General features: G+C 35.3%; 1 protein-coding gene across 1 annotated transcript in view; it reads right to left on the bottom strand.

The window, feature by feature from the left end:
* The window catches only part of MEIS1 (Meis homeobox 1), a 108,712-nt gene continuing 87,308 nt past the window's right edge, over positions 1 to 21,404 (bottom strand). The window contains exons 10-12 of the mRNA XM_072409572.1: positions 7,445 to 7,517; positions 6,474 to 6,591; positions 1 to 3,095 (exon numbers count right to left, since the gene is read on the bottom strand). Of these exons, the coding sequence (XP_072265673.1) occupies positions 2,812 to 3,095; positions 6,474 to 6,591; positions 7,445 to 7,517 (475 nt within the window). The 3' untranslated portion in view covers positions 1 to 2,811. The remainder of the gene's footprint in view (positions 3,096 to 6,473; positions 6,592 to 7,444; positions 7,518 to 21,404) is intronic.

Genomic DNA, 21,404 nt, shown 5'->3' with positions numbered 1-21,404 from the left:
TACATTCATAATGTAAACTTTATTTCAGAGTATAAACACCCTAATAAAGCTGATTTGAAATACAAAATTGGATTATAACGCCTTCTGTTTTTCAGTTTTCCCCAGAGAAATTATTTTTCCACAGTTATTTTTTTTATCTGTGTTTCACTTCAGGCACAGTATTCCATACTTACCCATTTTACATAAAGCATCACTGTTTCACTAAGCATGAAAATATCTCATTTTTCTCACACATGTCAATGTATTTATAAATCATAATGGTTCTTAATGCTCAGTTAGTACATTTTCAGTAACTACTTTTAGTAGGAAATTAAATCCTCCTGATGTAAGATTTTAATGTTAATGAGTTCAGTAGTTGAATAGCATTAAATAATCGGTGTAATCAACTTGTTAATCATTTTGTATCTGCCCCTTGCTTCTATTTTAAGCATTGAAATGTATATTCATCCAATGTGACAAGTTCTTTGTTATTTATTACACAACCAATATATCCTGGTAAAAAATGTAAGGAAAAATCTGAAATATACATTCCAGATATTCCATACTGAATTTCAAATAATCCTTTCATAACATTTTACCTTTTTTCACAACTTAAAAATAGCACATCTCCATTATCTTACTAAAAGCTAAATAGTTGGTGACCCAAATTACTTTTAAATAACGATAAAAGTTTACTAGACATTGCAAATATTAACTCTAATTTATAATGAATCACATTGTTTATTTTCAATGGACATTACATATATTAATCGCCTCTCTAATTTGACTAGTTTACTTTATTAAGGGAATGATTTACTAAGTGTACAATAATACCTATGCATAAAAAAAGAATGTCATCCATTTAATGTTATTTTATATATTTAGGCTGCAAAATGTAATCAGTGACGTCAGGGTTAAAAACAAAATTAGAAAAACAACTGGTAGGACATTTTAATTAAATTCTGTTTGAAATCAAGAGAAAGGGGCCAGGCGTGCAGTCTAAAGTGTGGTTGTATAAAAAAATATACAAAATAATACATATATAATATTATAATTCTAATAACTATTACAATTATAATATATATATATATATATAATAGATGTTCATGTCAGGTGTTTAAATATAAAAAAATTGATAAAAGACAGATATCTTGCAATAAAAAAGTAAAACTGTAGTGTCCTGACTGCTGAAACAGAGCTAAAATAAAATTATACCTTTAGTAAATCACTTCCTAAGCATGGAATAATTGCTTTTTGTTAGGTTATTTATTACACATGTGGTTTTATTCAATAATACATTGCAAGGAGCAAGGTGGTTTACCATAGCAACAAATCAGTACCTATCCTTGTCCTACTGGAGTAAATTCAGACTGGCCATTATGGGTTATGGCACTTTACTCTTTGTAATGTCTTTTGAATAAGTCCATGAAAGGATTATTTCCTAAAGGTATGCCAGGTCAGCAAAACTATAAGCAACCAGTCAGGTTGAAAAGATTTTTTTTTCCCCTGACCATTAATGGATTTTACTTCAAATATGGCTTTACTGATTTGGCAAACTTTTATTAAACCCCACTTAAATGCAAAACTGCAAAATTTTGAAATTTTATAAACTCAGTGTTTAAACCAGATTTATAATTAATTGTTGGTGTGCAATGTTTATTAACTAGGACTTTTTTTTTTTGTTTTTTGTTCCTTTATAAAAAAAATTGGTTACTTTACTAACAAGCATTTGTTTTAGCACAACAAAAAAGGAAGTATAATTAGCTTATCCCACTTTGTAAATCAATTTGTATGCATGCCGATTCATACCAAACTTCTATTTATACAAAAAATTGCAACAATACAGTTATCTTTTTTCCAGTCCTTTTTGCACAAAATTTATTTACAATGTTTACATGTTCCATGATGGGACTATGGAAAAAAAAAATGTACGCACGACTGATGCCTTGCTGAGAAATAAAGTCAATGTATTAAAAATAAATCTTCTACAGTTCTTGCTTTCTTTTTTTTTTTGAGCTGCATGAAAACAGGAAGTGATGCACAGATTGGTTGTCGCTGAATGGGGACACTGATGCTCCATTGTGACAATTATGCTCCAAACACATTGCCTTTTGGTTTCCATGCCTCCTCCTACCAGCCTCCTTAAGACACTGCCTGGCCTGCAACAGCTGATTAATCATTGTTGATGACTGCAGTTTTTCCCATCCTTCCCGATTTACATCTGTTCAGGCCAATTCAAATATGGTGAGTAAATGAATTAGACATGCAAATTCAAGCCCCAGGCTAGAGAGAAAGACGGAGACAGAGAAAGAAAGAAAAAAAAAATAGACAAAGCTGCAGAGAAAGAGCGCATGGCTGAAATCCTTGGATTGAAATAAAAAAAGATCTTCTGCCTGACATACTTATTATAATGTTCTAAAATGACCTGCAAATGAGGACTTTCAGTCGTCTGCAGGATAACTGTAAGGCTTTAAGTAAGGAGGCTTCTGGAGGAAGTGAAGAGCTATGGAAACAACACACATAGTGTGGAAAAATTTCACATTTTTTTAAAAAAATCTATAAGAAACAACATAATATGGTTAACAGTATAATATCATTTACAATATTTCACTCTTTGTTCTCTTAATGTCTTATATATGTATTTATCGTGTCCCCAAAAAATTGATTTTCAGCATCTGCTTTTTATTTTTAATTTTTTTTAAATGTCAGCGTTCCCTATGTCAAAGTATTCCTGTTCCTATTTGGATGCCAGGATTGGAACTCTGCTCTTGTGGCAGAAAGACAACGCATAAAATTTGCCATTTCAAAATTTTGGACATTATTTTCCTTAAATTACTGGGCATGGATGTCCATGACATGCCCGCTCATGGTGGGGTCTCCTGTATTAAGTACCGAGGGACTAGAGGCTGACATTGGTATTGCAGGGTGAGAGGGTCCCCCGTGCATCATCATCGCTGGGTGGTGATGGTGTCCAGGAATGTAGGTATGCATAGACGGCCCGTGGCGCAGCTGAGAGTGATGCAAGGGCATCTGCGATGGAGGATAACCTGGCTGTCCCATACTCATACCCATTGGCCCACTCGGAGATATGTAATTTCCTGGCATACCTTGCAGTCCTAAGAAAGAGAAAGTATTGAGTAAGCGTTACAACTTTAACTGTGACAAATACGTGTGAATTCCAGAAGTAAAGTAGGGTGACTTCAGAATACATCAGATGGCACATCAAACTTTACTGTACAGTATAAGTTACAGTACAGTTAGCATTGTAAGCAATGTTTGTGCTGCTGACAGGCTTCAGGGTAATATGTGTTCAAATCAAACAGAAAATATCTTTCTCCAAAATAGATTATCTAAAATTAGGTTTAGGTACAAGCTGTTCTTACAGATGCCAGGGATATTTACAAGGTCATATCTTAACAATAATAAAACTTCTTGGTGAATCCGGGAGCATGAAACTCAATTACCAATCCTGTCTTCTACAACCAAAGACTGAAAGTTTGGGTGGCCATAGATGGACGGATTTCTCCTTAAGAACAGCGATTGGGAAATCCACTCATCTTTTCTAAAATCATCTTCAGAGCAAAACACTTAATCCTCCTCCTATAACCCTACAACATGGGGCACTAATTTATGTTCTATGACAAAATTGGAACAAGTGGCGATTGACAAGTTGGAACAAGTGACAATCGGTCCTAGAGATTCACCAACAAATCACAACACCTCTCTGTGGGGTAATGGGGAACTGTCTATCATCTACAGTGTTGTTTTTGCTTTTGGGGACACAGGGCAGGAATTGAAGTTCAAACTATGTTTTTTTCTGCCTTTTTGTCCAGGTGACCACTGTACTTCAATTCTTGTACGGGTGTCACAATGACAGGTAGTTCTGAAAAATTTCACAACTTGGTCAGAGACAGTAATAAGAATGTAACAAGAATTTGAAAATTTTACACTTTATCCAAAAATAAAAATATAGAAGGATTTAGATTCAATAATAAATATTGTTTTTATGTGTCATTTGTAAAGATGGAATTGACCATATTGCTCATTGTGGATTCCTGGCTCTAATCAGACTTCATGTCCACCAAACATGCTCTCTCAGACAAAAAAAGACAAGTCTTTGCATTTTCTAAAGAAATGAAACATGTACACTTCTCCAAGCGAAAAATAGGCCATGTGATGTTTTGCTGCCTAGCTCCAGGGGGTATTTGTTTAAAAGATAGGTACTTTTGATTTAAAATAACGATTTGATTTGGTAATTTTAAGTGCACTTTACTCGTTTACAACCCAGTTATTTTAGGTTTCCACATGTTGGGTTGCTTTTTGTTTTGCCTGGCATAGAATCAGACTGGTCATCAAGTGACAGAGTTGTATTTTTATAAGAGGGTTTAGGAGCCTTTTTTTTTTTACACATTTTCAAACTATGAAATAAAAAAAATGCACTCAATAGTTTACTAAAATACCATCATAAAATAAAGTGCAATATGTAGGGCTGATAAATGGAAGCGTTTCTGTTCCTTTTATACATGCAAGAAATCAATAACTGTTAGCAATTAATTCCTTCCTTGTGATCATGAACGTTTAAAATAAATCAGACTACAAACTCAGTCAAGCTTTCACTAAATTTGAGAACAATGAGGAAACGGAACGTAAAACAATAGCCCCCCTGCTTTCCGTGGGCCTCTGTCTTCTGCATGGTTTGCTCTCGTTGATGAAAACTGACAGGTGTATTGTCTCAGAGAGCTATAAGCTCCATAATCATCAAGGGTGAACGGCATAACGCTATTCCTAAGTAGGTTCAATTGGCTTTAGTTCTAAGTAATGTTGCAGCATGAACACCTTGGATTCAGGTCTCAGGGCTCCAGCAATGAAAGGCTGCTTAATCTAGCCTAAAGGAACGTTTTTCTTTTTTTTTCCCACTTACTAACGAAAATTGCTTATAAAATATACCATATCCACTGGTCTTTAATCAAAAGTAATGATATTTTTCATAATATCCTATTAATTTAATTGGTTATGAAGCATAGCATACATCATTTAAATTTAATTGACCCAGAAATTAAGAAACAATATTTAGATTAACTAAGCTGGGAATGTTCATGATGTGTGAGACAGAGGCTGATGGCTTCCCAGAGCTTGATGTTTGATTCAAATTCAGGGTACACACAACATTGGCCTTGCAATTAGGAATAGATTAAGAGCAAGAGGGAGAAAAACAACAGACCGCAGCAGACTTTTTTTTTTTGATGGGAGAACAATAACAGAAAATCAGATTGTGCCTGCACAGCTCTGCATTCCTTTAGGGAAGAATAATATTTTCGTTGCTAAATAATACAAAGCAAGATTGTGGCCCACTACTATTTTCAATCTCCCTCGCCTTCTCTCTAGACTTCACTGGGGCTGCCGCTGAAGATTGCATTAATGATCTCTATTTTTGTATACTGAATGAGTCAAATCCATTTGTCACACTGCAAGTGATGGCATACTTAATTTGGATATAGTCAATTAGCCCAGGCAAAGCTGCACAACCTGCTGTGCACACCTCTATTTTGTATTCTTTTACTTTCCTTTTGCCACACGTAATCCTATTATAAAGGACAGACAAAGAGAAGCAAAGTGGAATTTCAAAGTTTTTCTCGGATGAAATCCTGTATAAAGCGGTGTATTTTTTTCTTCTTCTAACTCTGCCCTTATTTTACTTTTAAAAGTCCCTGTTTGCAATTTGGTGTCTTGCAGGTTAGTGAAGAAGTGTAACTCATGCATCAACTGTGGTTAGGCAGATTTATGGCACTATAGGGACATGGTCTTTCCTCTCCTTGCACTGCTGCAGACTGCTTACATTTTGCAAATCAGTCTGTTGCCATGGCAACCTGATCCCCCCCCAACTCCTGCCTATTTCTTGTTTTGTCATGTGGTCAGTATTGTATAATAACAACACAACAGTACATATACAAGTGCTCTATGTAAAATATAAACATAAAAAATCAGGAGGAAAATAAAAAGATACCTGGAATTTCATGGAAAAGGAATGAACAAGCATGGAGCTATGGGCAGGGAGAATACACATAAGGAAAGAAAACACATAAAATAAAACCTGGACAAAATAGAAACAGCATTCCCCATTGTACTTACTTCCCCCTTGCTTTGCCATTGGTTAACTAGATGATGGTTACATGTAGTGCCATTGCCCCTCCATGCCCATATTCATGCCCATTCCACTCATAGGTCCTATAAGGGAGATAAAAATCCAAGAAAAAGGCCAGCAGATCAGAGAAGTGAACAGAAAGCACCCAAAGACCCCATGTCATACACCAATTGCAAAGAAAACAAGGTATAGGCAAAGCACCCAGATTGACAGCCATATAATGATTGGCAGACAGATCAAGACATAGTGCAAGATATCAAGGCTTAAATTAAACATTTAACTCTTTAGTTAACACATGCACAAATAAGCAATATTCCTATATAAATAAATAAGGTAAAACATTTACTCTTACCTGGCGCTCTAATTCCCATATGCTGTTGGCCGTCCATTACAAAACCTCCCATTGGCTGTCCATCAGGATTGTAAGGTGCTCCTTGACTTACTAAAATGTATAAAAATATTGTTATGGTCTCATCTCCGAGGACACAATCATCTAGATATTAATGCTATAACTATACTAGAACAATGGAGGACTGTTAACCATGGCAGCCAAACAGATTGCTACGTATTCTTACTATATGTTCGGAATTAGAACAGTTGTGTTTGTTTGCTTTGGGCCATATCTTCCCTTTCCCCACATTTTTTAATGCAGTATGGAGTAAAACAACATGAGATAACTATAATGTTAAAACCCACATTTTTGCAATTCACATACAACAAAAAACTTTGCATGTTGTAAAGTAACTTTCATAACTGATAGAACTTTAGACAAATTAGTAACTAAAAGAAGCCCAACACCAATTTTCTCCGACCAGCATGCCTTTGTTGTATTTCATGTTGATATCTTTTGCCAGGTATCAACACATTTTGGTTAAAACAAAGAGCACAGACTGAAAGCTCCTAAAGACACTTTTATAAGATTCCTGTGTTGTTTTGTAGGTTTTAGTTGAACACATAGCAAGCGTGCTTTCACGTAAAATGCCTTAAGGTAAAGATAAAAAAAAAAGATCTACCTCCATGAGAGTCTTTGAACTTTGTTGAGTCCAATAAGTGATATTGACCCTGTTACCCTTTTGACAGGTAATAAAGTTTACAGCATTTCCACACCAAGCCATGCACCAGGGAGTGGTCAAAGTAGCAGAAAGTATAGCTGAGAAGAAAAACTATTTCAAAAATTAAATTAGGTGAATTTAACCAATTGTTGCACCAAGACCGATGCTTTGCTTTGTTTTACTCCCGGCATTGCTTTTATTTACCAGGTATTGGACTTCCCGGTGAATGGCTTGAGGATGGTTTTCGCCTGCGTGACTTGAAAACAGTTACTATGGGGGACTTGCCTGCTCGATTAGACTGGTCTATCATCGGCTGGACTATTCTTCTTCTAGCATTTATAAACCTAGAAAACAAAAACAAAATACATTGGGTTACGAATTAGGACACATTTTTGGATCGTTGTAAGAAACACTTACGGTACATGACTGTGTACTTGGTTGTGAAAAGTGCAAGATACTAAGTATAAAGACCCTCACTTTGCAACTTATCACAAATGCTCTGTTCTTGGTTTGCTAACATTAAACATTGAAGGTTAAACTTCTGAAAGCATAAACCCATCAGTTGCTCTCTAATATGGTTTCCTTTCTACTGTGTTGTAAATATAGGATGATGGAACTGAGGTTTTAGCAGACAAAAGGACTTCTGTAGTTTAGTCAAATGTTCTACATGAAGATACACATTCTCTAAAACCTACCTAACCCCTGATGACCCTGCACAGTGCAAGCTCCTTCTGAACTGATTTATGTTTGTCTGCTTTTACCACAGTTGGACTTTTCCATTTTAGCTCTACATGAGGGAATTAGTCAGGTTTGCTGAAAAACAATATGTGTACCACTCTACATCCAATTCTATGGGGGGAAGTAATCGCAAAACGCCTTGAAGGGTGAAGTCTAATACAATAAGTCTAGCATGGCTAGCTTTTGTTTTGTGGCTTCTTCACAACTTTTAATAAAATCCTCCCTTTTCCTTTGGAGTTTAATTCTATTTTAATGCCCACTATTAAGATAATGAACTGTGATGGCAGTATACCGTCAAATGAGGGAATGTCTGGATTTTTATCACCACTTGCTCACACACTGCTGGGGAGTTTAGAACAAGGCATTACACTTATAGGGTTTTTTTTTGGCTTATTCAAAGAGTGGGGTCAAGACAAGGTCAATGCCACAGAGTATTTTCTCATATAATGCTATTTTCTTCAGAAATCAAGAAAGGTCAAAAAATAAATGGTTAACTCACTGACCAGCTAAAATTACAGTAATATATCAAAAGTATAAATTAAGAAGTTTTATTTATTGTGTAAGTCTAGAAACAATTTATATCTTGTAAGATTGGCAACAATAACAATAATAAAAATAAGCAACTTGCATAATCATAATTATATAGAAAGTATACTTTTCAAGTGTGAGCTGAATTTTTTTGCACTCAATTATGGCAGTAAGCAGCATCAAAAGATGTAAAATTTTTAGTGATGTATATTTACCGCATTCATAAAATACAAGCAAAAAACATGAGAAAATAAATTAAAATATGTGTACACAGGGACTATGTCTATAAAGAGTACCATATCTTAGCAAACTTCTCAAGGCAAAGATGCTAGTGGAACATGGGAAATCCAATCCCCCCTCCCTATCACCAACTGTCTACCAAAATTCATTAAATACGGTTTAATTGGGTAATCAAGGAAGACTACACAATCAAAAACATTTTTAAAAAATATAAAACGGCATAAAAGTTATTAAAAAAAAAGAAATAAACAAACCTATTGTCATGAAAAGCCTCTTTGACCTTCAGTTTAGAGTGCATGTATCCCACCCTTTGTGACACACACAAATTTCTGAATGCTTCCCCTGGCAGGAGGTCCCTGCATAAACACTTTCCCGTGGCCTCCTCAGACTAAGGTCCACTTGCCATTGTTCCTTAGCCGCAGTTCCACAGGGATCGGTATGTGGTGCAACTGTCTGCCTGTTTAACTCTCATTCATTAGAAATGGTAAATTATAGATAGGCTGAAGGCTAAGAGTATCAGAGACACTATTTCACTATTTTACTGTATGTACAAGTAGTAGTTTTAAAATTTGCACAAAAAAATAAACTTAAAAACAAAAAAAGTATTAGAATTATTATTAATGTTATAAAAATTTTAAGGAATTTTGGCAGTTGTTCAAAGTTTAAAGAATCCCACTTTTGCCTGCTAGTCTTGTGAACAAATTTACTTTTTTTCTGTCTTTAAAACAGTCATTTCTTTGTGTGCCTTAAGGGTGCATTCACATGCAAGAGACTTTAACTTTTCCTTCTGGGTAGTAATAAAATGGCATTCTTGCTCCTCCCAAAAAGAAGTCAAACTGAGGTCAGCATCCCATCCTCATATCTGTTTAAATAAACTGGTCCAGCTGTTTGTTTCCAAAATGGCCTTTGACCCTTTCTCTCATCCCTTTAGAAAGCTTTTGCCTGCACACCAGTTGTGGTTTATAACAATAAATAGTTTGTAACATCTACATCTAATCATCATGTGGTTCTGCTCTTATTGCTAATCAGTTAGTGTGAGAAGTACATCTAATGAAAGTAATCTAGTGCATTATGTGCTACAGGAATACAAAAAGGTTTAATTTCTCTGGATAAATAATAAATGTCTGCTATGTCGGTTTGATTTAACTACCAAGCCCTTATAGTACAAGCACATGATGCCAGAAAGTTGCAGTAAGCAGTGAACATAAAGTATATTTACATAAATGTGATAGCTCTGTCGCAATAACACCAAGTTTTCAAAATTTGAAATAAGTAACCATATTGTAACAGGATTTATATGAGCATTGCTGTACAATGTTAAATAAAAATGATGCACCTTTGCATGTAAGTGAATGTGAACCTGTATTTTATAATATCATCCATGTGCTTCTGTTCTGTAGCATTGCATTTTTACTTTCACCTTAGAATTAAATAAGTGCTTTTAGAAGGCTTTATTTTCTTATGGAGGGGCAGGCCATATTTTCTGCTGACAAGTAATGTAGGTGGTTTTTAGATTGCACCGACCCTCATCCTAGAGAATTTTTAAGGTATAAAGCTGCAAGCTCCTCAGGGGCAAGGACTAAAGCAGCAGCCTCAAAGTTTTCACCATAAATGTAGTTCCTACCTAGCATAATAATATAAATAAATGATATATATTATCATTGTATTACCTTTAAAAGGTAGCTAAAACATAAACATATAGTAATTAGTATGGTTTGTTTATAGGTAATGTAATTATAGGTGATTGAGAACACAATGATGCATTTTGTGATAAAAAATACAAGCTACAAACTTGCCATGTTTCATAAGACTTTCAGCATTTTAATATTCTGTCTGCTCCAAAACTTTTCCAGTAGAGTAGCACTGTGTAAATTACACTCTAATGTTAATTAGTTAATGTGCAGAGCACTTTCAAACAAGTGTCATTTGCCTTAAAATTTCTTTAAAACTGCTACCACAGCTTTCCCTTAATTAAATGTCATAACATAAAAATGTTTTAGCTTTTATTGCATTGAAACAACTAATTATCTTTATGATCATCATACTTTATTCTCATGCAGTGCCTCAATTCTATGCAATGGTGAATTTGCCGGATTAATACAGCCTTTGAAAACAGTACATATTTACAGCACACCATGTGTTAGATGGGAATCATAAACACAGTTACGTTCATGTAAAGGAACAAATATTTTATGGTGTTTTAGGTTGTAACATAATGTTTGGGCACAATGGAAGTTTTAAATTTCAGACATAAAACAATAGGTGAATATACATCAGTTTTATCTATCATGCAACCATTGTTCTGGTACTGAGGAGCAAAGCTTAGTGTACAAATGATACTCTGTTCTTGGTGTAATTTTTACAAAGGGCTAAACATCCCATGGCCCAGCCAGCGACACATCAAGTTTCTGTCAGTAACAAATTATCATGGGTAAAGGAAGATTCCAGACAATCGTCCTGGCTTCCAATTGAATGTGGCCACAAATTATTGCTAATAGGGTGGTGTATTCTGCACATGCTGGTCACCCACCTTGTAGAGCTAGAACTGCCAGCAGAGTAGGTTGGGCATGGCTAGCTCTTCTAGGTATTGGTCCAATATGTCCTAGAGGGGGTAAGGTGTGGCCCAAAACAACTGGTCTGGGGGAACAGAAAGTGTAAATCTAGGCTCAATGATCATATAATATATCACTTGGGTCTTGCAGCTTGGTAAATGCAGCTGTGAACTTTGCATGTAGAATTTCTCACTTCTGTAGGTAGGTGAAGGTACAAGTCTGACAGTACCCAGGTGCTTCCCAGTGGTAACACCGGAGGGGGGTAACACCCCATTATTAATATTATTATTAATAATAATAAATACGATTTATATAGCGTCATCATGTTACGTAGCACTGTACATAAACCCCATGCTTAGCCATATAATACAATAGCAACTCAATTAGCACCCTTTTTTGCATTGTCTAAAGCAGCCACATATAACAGTGAAGGTATTTAGAACTAAGCGTATAGCGTTGTTATGCTACATCATCCAAATAAACAAGTGGGACACTTAGATTTTGCTGACCTTCACTTACTGTTTTTATCCACTGAACTTATAATATACTTAATTATATCACTAATGTTTGACCATGGATCTATCAATTGAAGGAATGGCCTGTTTTATTAATAAAAAACTTGGAAGACAGAATGTTTTGTGTTACTTCATAGAGGATTCAAAAGATGGAAAAATCTTATTAACCCTGTAAAATTTACTGCCGTGGTGAAAAACTCTCTGACTATAGAATCCTTCCTATCCTTAAAGTGCAATCACTGTAACAAAGAAGTGGTTTATTGATTAGATCAGCATAATTAACAATCTCCATTTCTCAACTTCTAATACTTGTTAAATTTGCAGCCCGTCAGGAAAACCAACCAAACCACAAGTGACAACTTGTAAACTCATACTTTGACAGCCTGAATTAGCCTTTGTCTATGCCTTGTACTGCTGAATTTAGTACCCCAAACTGCCTTAACTAACATTATTCACAATGTAAAAAAAGCAGAAGCTGTAATGCATGCTTCACTAACCACCTACTTCAGAAGCATAATATTGGAATTTACTCAAATCAGAGCAAGACCATCAATCATACGAATCAGTAGATTTTCCTTCAAGCCCAGCTCCACTCCTCAGGCAGTAATGAAAAATTTGTACCATGCAGGAACAACAGAGCACTATGTCAAAGCTTTTTCACTGGAAGAGTATGATAAAACACCCAGGGTAAAGATGATCAATTAGCTGACAAATGAAATGATGCGAAGACAATGCTGAAGACACATATAACTCTGTGTGTATGTTTGTGGACTTTTAAGCATATACCATATGTAATAAGGAATTTAAGATGGCTGCATATTTGACAACAACAAGCTTAAATGCGGGAAATGTCAAAATTTGCATAATATTTCCAAGTCTTTTCAATGTAGGAAAAACACATTTTTGCTATTTTCTTCAGGCAAATGTGATTATAGGACTCTAGGCAACAAGTAAAATAATTTAGTAAGCTTTTAAAAGTAGTCCCAGGAGCTCTGCAATTTTGTTAAAACTGAAAAGTTTACATAGTTTACATAAATCTGAGTTTTATGTATATTTCCCATAATACCTTGCAATATAATTGTATAGGGCGGTCACATTGCCTCTGAATGACTTTCCATCCTCATGAAAATCTGTGCAACCTACCTGCCGGAGAACAGCATCTATGTATTTTATAAAGTTCATTAGTGGGTATGATTAGACTGCAAGGAGAACACGTCTGAATTACCTAAAAGCAGTGTGTGGAAACGTCATGTCACTGGTAGTAAGTGGTAGGGTACCCAGTTAATGACAGGATGAAGAATAAAAAGTATGTTCCTGAATATTTGTCATGATTGGCTGGAGTTTACTTTTAATGATTCCTCTACCAAGGAAACCTGAACATTTTTATTTCTGTCTACTTCTGAAATTACCAGAACATCATGACTGTCCTGATGATCCAATAGCTTCATTGTTACTTTCCTGGAGTTAGTATGCAATTCAAGTATTTAACTTCGCTCCGACTTTCCTGATCAGCATGTGTTTTCTGGGTCATTGTCCTGGAAAGTATGGAACAACAAAGTGCCAGACATGGGGTTTTTAAAAGGAAGTCAAGAAGATTTTGGTATCCCTATAAAGAGATACTCTTCTTTCCTGGGCTGATTTTCGGTGTGCAGTAAAAGAAGCCCTTGTATCACACCAGGGTTAATTACTTAGGCTGTTCACTTTGCAACGGCAATTTTACTTAGCTAAGTGAGTGTGGTAAAAATTTACCTAGCAAAGTATACCCAATTAAAAGTTTTGCTTACACACAGCACCTCATTTACCATGCTAAATAAAAATTCCCTTGGAATGTAAATCAAAATTTCCTTTGCTAAGTGAACAGCTGATATTTCTCATGTAAATCAAGCCCACTGTATACTTCATCTAAGGTAGTAGATGAAGACAGATAAAGGCAACCTGTCAACCACAAAAAGAGTGTTTAGCCATATTGCAGTTGCTAATTAGGCCAATTTCTGCAGAGTCTGTCTGCTGATATAACTAATTACGCTGAACAGTTATCTACAGTGCCCAGGCACAGGAGGTTCCTGTTCCCAACACTGACATATTACCAAACATGTCATAGACTTTGCATTAAATGAGAAATACCCTATTTTCCACAGCAGTATTTAAGGATGTATTCCAATATTATCACTTACAAGTGTATATGATAATGAAAAAAGTATGCTGTCAGTTGGGTTCCTGTGATGTTCTTGTGTTCCACCCTTGTGTTGGAATCCACCAAAGTACACAAGACTACTGAACATCAGTCACTGTCTGCTATGTTAGACTCACTAACCTCATAATATGTAAGACTATATAAACCCCGGAGTTATTTCATGTGCATTCTTCCACTACAAAGCATTTGATAAATATTAATACCAAGCCGAAACTTCACTTACTCTTTTAAGTTTACAGTATGTGGGTTACACAATTGACTTTTTGATATTTATCCATATTTTAGCATAAAACACAATACTTTATTAGTACAACTTTTTGCTGTTTTTAGGCACACATGTAACCCAAAAAAAAAACACCCAATAATGGCTTCATTTGAACACAGAGCTTCAGGTTTGTAAACGTATGCAACTAAATGTGCATAATGATTGAACTGGCTTGAACAAATTATGAATTTAACACTGTTAGGCTGGCTTTTTAACTTTGGATCACATGATAAAGTACAACTTTTAAATCCAAAAATGCCAATGTATGAAAATATATTACAGTTGACATTCAAAAATCCGGCCTTCAAAAATCCAGATCCTTCCGTTTTCCGGCATGGATTTCAGAGCGCAATTTCAAATTTACACTGTTTTCTGGAGGCGCAGTTTATGTTTTGATGGTGCTGTACTACAGAATAAGCTGTTAGGTCTTGCTCTTCCTCCACAAAATGAAGCTGTTCCTGTTGCTGAGGATGCTGTTACTGTCAGTTGTGAAGATGATCATCCTGACAGCCTATCTGCTATTTAGTTTCTTTTCGAGGGTATGGTACTGATTAAAATTCTGAGGCACTATTTTGTTTAGTTGAACTAAAATTCTGTAAAATTGTTTTATTTAGTTGGTGAACATTAAAATTTGATTTGCTTTTCCTTTAGTGTAATTTCATTTAGTGTTATTTCATTTTAATAAAAACAGCATATATAACCTTCAAAAATCCTGAATTTTCGAAAATCCGTTAAATCTTTTTTAACCTGTACTGTACAAGCTAAATGGTTCCTGCTTGTGATCTCACTGAAGTTTCTTGTATCACTTCTCCCAGCAACCCTTGCAGCTAACAACTTGTGTGGGCACAAATGGGTGTCCTGTGGGTGGAGTTTAAATGTTACCGTAAACATCAATATGACTGCCCATGTAACTGCCCAGACTCCTTGTGGACTAAAGTGACAAAGCCAGTGAACACAGCACATGTATGGCATGGCCAAGTTGAGTTGTTTACAACACGGACAACAAATGGGGAGGATTGTGAGCCAGATTAAACCTCATAGCAAGGCACAAATTAGAAGAGCCGATAAAGGAAACCATGGCAGCTCAAACAATATATTTTGGGCTTTCCTAAAGACAAATGCAGCAATAAAATGAGTTACATCTTTTATTGTTAGATGGTATTAGGCATGAACTATGGAGTGTTTTTTTATCATTTACCTAGAGTTCTCCGTTATCAGTTGTTACTTTTTGCCAGAGAGCTTTGAATACTATTGAATAGGTGAAATATAAATAAAAGGTAAACCTGTGGCACTGCATTTATGTTTTGTAAAAGTTCACTTGCTATCAATTGCTTTATTCTATCACCTGGTTAAGTCCAAATGACGAGAAAGCAATCTCAACTGTAGCAACTTTAACAAACTTCAGTTTTGTAATTTCCTATACAATTTAGGATTGTATATATTACTTTTTAATTTTCACATCACAATTTATGTGGTCAGAAAACAGGCAAAGGGTTTGCTATTGACAAATACCCACATGCCTTACAAAAATATTTGTAAAACTGTCAAATGACCTAGATTGCAATTTAAGTATGCTGTTTTCTCCTTAGGAGAAAGAAATCTCTAAATCTTCAATGCTGATGGATAAATCAATGCATCACACACACACACACATACTCACACTGCATTCTGTACAATGTATTCCTTCAAATGCACGTCTTTTTCTCATGCCTCTGGCTCTCCTTTATTTTTAAGAAGAGAAAATTGTTTTATCCAACAAGGAGGCAACATTTGCCCCATTTTCAATATTTCAGATGGGCTTTTTAAGGTCTAAAAACTCAGTTTGTTTTATGGAGGCATGGCCTGGGGCTGTAATGTGATGTAAGGTAGAAGAGGTCTCTGAGGGCACACTTCCTCAGTTTGCCGCTGCTGCGTTCTGCACTGCTTAATTACTCTGCACCATTCTTGGCCACTGTTGACTCAAAATAGGTGTGGATCAGGTCTGTGCAAGCAACGAAATACCAGAAAGTCAAACTTTGTGTAAACAAACTTGGAGAGATTTAACAAGAACAGACCAAAACCTGACTTGCACAGAAGGTCTCAACCTTTTTTCCTTGAATGCTTTTGAAAATAGTTCTAGTGATTTTTATAAAGTCACTTTCTTATTCTCTAAAGAGAGAGAATTATAACTCGTATCATGCTATAAAAGCACAGTTAATATTACCTTTACAAAATAAGTTTAACAAATGGTAAAGACCACTGCTGGAGCAACAAGGAGTTCCCACCTTTCGAAGGTCTCCTGTTTTTAAATACATCAGAAACAGTGACCTTTAATACAAATTTTTAGAACTATTATAGTGTGAATTGAGATTCTTATTTATAGAAAACCCTCATGATGTGTTCTTACTACATGTCAACGCAAGGTAACCAATTCTGTACAATTTCTACAATTCTGTACAATACAATTTTTACACAAAATATATTCAGAACCTGCTGGGTTACCATGGGGTAATACAGACTGCCCCTCTCTGGGCATTTAAAAGAAATATGCTCAATATGTATAGGGAATATTCTTGTATGGTTTTAGCAACAAAAGAGAATGATAAAGTAGAAGTTTTCATGGCACTGTACCAATATATAGGATCTGCTTTGGTCATATGCCGATGATGCCTTTCTTATCTCCACTAATCAAAATAAAACAAATATTTTGTAAAGCAGTCATCGAACCCTCTTAGATCTTTCATTTAGTAAATCACTCTAATTGGTGAAATTTTAAATAATTTATTTAGCTTTTAAACATCATAAAGTGGAAAAACAGATGCAGATTCATTGATAGTATGTTTTTAAAGAAGAAGAGGAGGTTAGTAAACAAGCATAGTGATGTAGCATAGATCATTATGCATCATCACGTTTTCTTGCCAACAGTGAAGCAAGAGGCTGTTTGTAATAACTATGATTTCACAAAAAAATAACTACATCTGTCATTGGCTCTGCTAATCAAATGACCCATAGACTGGAAAACGGTTGGAAGCCCAATTTCTGCTAATACCTAGACTAAACAGAAAAATCTCTTTGGGGTCCTAAGTTTGGCTGAGAGAATAAGGAAAAATAATGTTATAATTCTAAAATACTCTTCCCAATGCCCAAAATAAAATATTAAAAAGAAGAAGAAAGCAACATGATTGTGCTGCTTTTACAACCAATTAATTGATTATTGCATTTTCCAGTTGGTATCAGAGAAGATCCAACTGAAATCAGGCAAGATGTTGTGATCACTTTCTTTGAAAATTATCTTTTAAATGTTTACAATAAAGCTGGATTTAAGGCAAGAAGCTACATACACAGTTGATAAACACTGTTTTACCTGCCATAGATTTTGTATTTCTATCTATCTCACGTCTCAAGATTTACACAACTTTGTGGCTAGGTAAAATGAAATATGTAAAAGGATTAATTCCCAAAGCAGGTCTGTTGTCAGTACAATTGTTTCTGGGCCTGGGAGTTATTTATTTCATCTTTTCTAATAATACATCGGCTAACTGGCAACTCTCCAACTCTGTCTGGGACAATATGCAAGCTAAACATTTTTGACTGATTACAATTAATACGTTTTTTCCTAGGAGTAACTATATAGCATTTTATATAGTGATCAGTGCTGATTGATGTCATTTGGATACCTAAAACGTGCACTCTGTGTAATACTATAATTAAAACAGTTCATTATGAATAATAGCTGGTTAAGAATGCTTTGCAGGGTAAAAAAAGGAAAAGGTTCATTCCGGTTAGTCAAATGAACAATCTTCTTAAACTTATAGCGAGGGCAATAGACTCCCATAGGAAGATTCATGTCTGAGTCTGGCACTTGTCTTGCATGTAAATGACACGCAGAGTGATTTCATTTTTAGAGGCACTTAACTGGGAAATAAACTATTAAAAATATATATTATAGATGAAAAACCTCCTCGTGACTCAGTAAATGAGGGGTTGGCTTTAAGATTCACCATCCTTGAGTTAAAACTCAATGTATTATTTATTTTAGACTTGTAACATTTTGATCTTTTGATTTCTAACGTCTGACTGTCTCTAGAGCCATCCCTATATTATTCATACAAATTGGCATCAGGACAAGAGACTAAACCCTGTGTTACAATCACTCCAAAAGAACCAAAGTAGAAGAAAACAACCTCACTGAAACCTTAATAATTGCAGCCAATAAATAATGAAAACGTCCATAATGGCCATTTGTTATACTGTTTTAGGGAACAAAATGAAGTCAAGGATTTGACTGGCTGGAATAAGCAACATGTCCAGGTATCCTAATGTTCTCCAGTAATTAGTAATCCAGAATCTTAGCCTTGCCCAATCATTACATGGTCAACCCACTAAAAATACATTTTCTGGATATTCTCATGGCTGCCGCAAGAGAAACAACATAACATAATTTTAGTCCTTTATTGAACTATCACAAGCATGATATGTTGGCGCTATATAAATAAAAATTATTAATAACTTAAAAGTTGGGGCTTAATGTGTCACTACAGAAAATGACACATCAAGAAGTTGATTTGCCAAACTGAAGTGAAGTTAACCTCTATTCACGTCAAGCAGCAAAGGCAAAACAAAAATTCTTCTGACGTAACTGATACTTTAAACGAAAACAGGTTGACTTCACCCCTAAGAGTTCTTTTATGTAAGGTAAATTGTTATAAATATTGAAAAGCATCCTAGCTAGGTCATAGATTTGTATTATTAACCTATAGGCTGGAAACATGTAACTCGAAAAAAAGAACATCACTTGGGAATCCCATTACTTTTTAGATAATTAAAAAAATCATATAAAGACAAACATTCCAAGTCACAATTAAATACCATCCTGCTAGACATGAGTTTATGTTTTTATACACATTTCATGTATTCCCACATGCTGTGTTGCTGCCAATAATTTATGACTGATCTGCACCCAGGCTGCCCTTCAGCATTTTATTTAATCTCTGCAACAGTGATTTACAGTAGCTTGTCATTAATAATACAAAAATGTACATGTGTGTTAACAAGTTAGGCTGAGCCTTTGACTGAAAAGCAAAAATTTTGGAAAATCCTTGACTGCATAAATGAAAAGCAAGATAAATCACAAAGTCATTTGTTTACTGTTCCCTGGAGCGAATTACATTGTCCAAGGTATTTATTTTGAAATCTATTAAAATCTCGGAATGTCAGACACATTCTAAAGACAAATGCACATGAAATAAACATCACCTCATTTTTCAGTATAGCTGTATATACATAAAATGGGTTGAGTTTAACCTACAGGGTAGACTTTTTGACCAGGAAAAAACACTGAATCTAGCTGACCACCAAATCTACAAAATGTGTGCCACATTGTAATGGGAATTCAATCATCTATGAAAAAAAGAAGAGCTGACACTTAGGTCATAGATTAAAAAAGTTAGGTCAAAAACTGATCATTTTTTATTGAAAAGGACAATGTCAAATTGCCCATCCAGTAACGGAAAGCCCTCCATTAAGGTAAATTTACCATTTCATGTTACTTGGTCTTCCTCCTGATATCTCAAAGCCCTTACTCCGTTGGTCCAACGAAGAATGGCTTACCCAGATATGGGAATGACTGGAACCTCCTCCATGTGACAGTCTAAACAGCCAATTGCCAGGCCTGAATACTTTATTGAGGGAGGAGGAATGACACCGAACTTACCCAAAGTGAACAGGGTGATAGTATGGAGGCAGAGAAGAAGTGTTGATTGATGAGTATACCTTGCTAAGGAGGTGAGCTATCAACAGCCATGTGACTTCAGCCTAAGTGGGCAAAGTGCAAGTGTCTCTTTAACAGTCACAAACAAAAAGGGCCTATAATTAATCTTTAATAAGTTGAGGTCAAAAGGTTTCAGAAATACACATGGTTCAACCATGTTCAAGGACCCATTTATAGGTATAAGTTGAGGGGAAGAAAAAAGCCTTTAAAATAATTTCTATGGTCTTATAGAAATGGCCTTTTTTTAAATCAGTGCATATAGTTATGCAGAAAGAAAGCTGTAACGGAAGTAATGGACTTAAAAAAAACAACCTCCTTTAAAACAACACACTGGGTTTTATTTTTCAAATTAACTGGATAACACAGCAACAATATGCAAATGTCATGCATGTAAGACTTAAGGCAAAAAAAAAATGATGAAAAAAAATCAAATTAGAAAACATTTCATAACATCCCTCTATATAAAGAAAGGGATGTTGTATTTTAAAACATGAAATCAGCTAAGAAATGTTGGGAAAATTAAAATTCTTATAGAAACATATTTGCATTCACAGAGAATTCTGTATTTGCCAACCAGCCGTTTATTAGGGCAGCAGAAAATTGATCTCCCAAGGCAATTCAGGTCACAGGGATTGATAACCTTTATATGCTATGGCTGTGTCTCTGCCTGCTGCTCGCAGATAATGCACTTTGGATATTAATCCTATAATGGCAACTATAACATAAGTAACTGGTTATCACCAAGGTGTTACATTGAAGATTACACAGTATTAGACTGACACTTTTTGTAATGAAGTTCAGACACCCAGAAGAACATCACTCTCCAGTTCTACAGTAACATGTATGTTCCACCAACATCAAACACCAAATGTATCCGTTCCAAGCTATAATAACACATGTAACTAAAGATTGCTGGGCAGACAGTGATCTTAAGCAAACATTATGGCATATTAGCCATCCTTCTGATACCCACATGACAAGCTGGAAATCCACATGACATGCGGAGAATCAAGTGTGTAATGTAGAGACTGGTTTACTTATCCTGTTACTTATTGCTAAAATCCTGCTTTATGCTTGTCATTGCTCACATGCTTTTCAAACATAGATAGGAAAATTTAGCATGGGAATATTAGAGTGACAATGAAGGGAGAAAAAGTTAACAAAACAGTATCATTCATTATAATGCTCAACATTGAAAAAGACATTGTCAATGTGCCAAATAATTCATGCATTTGCATGGTTTGATGACAGTTGTAGACCCCAATCCATATTCGTACAATATAGCCTTTCAGAATTTGTGTGTGGCTTCCAGATCAGTTTGCAATTTTATGTTATGAGATCTCAGTTGGAAACAAGGTTTAAAGACCTTCCTATTACTGGCTACTGGGCCTATATGCTACAGATTTGTTTCACAAGCAGTAAATGGCTCCTCCCAAGTACATGTTTTCTG

The sequence above is a fragment of the Pyxicephalus adspersus genome, chromosome 4 (genome assembly GCF_032062135.1).
Source record: "Pyxicephalus adspersus chromosome 4, UCB_Pads_2.0, whole genome shotgun sequence".
In the NCBI taxonomy this organism is placed as follows: Eukaryota; Metazoa; Chordata; class Amphibia; order Anura; family Pyxicephalidae; genus Pyxicephalus; species Pyxicephalus adspersus.
Note: the sequence above shows the minus strand (reverse complement) of the source record. Positions and strands in the feature narration are given on the sequence as shown.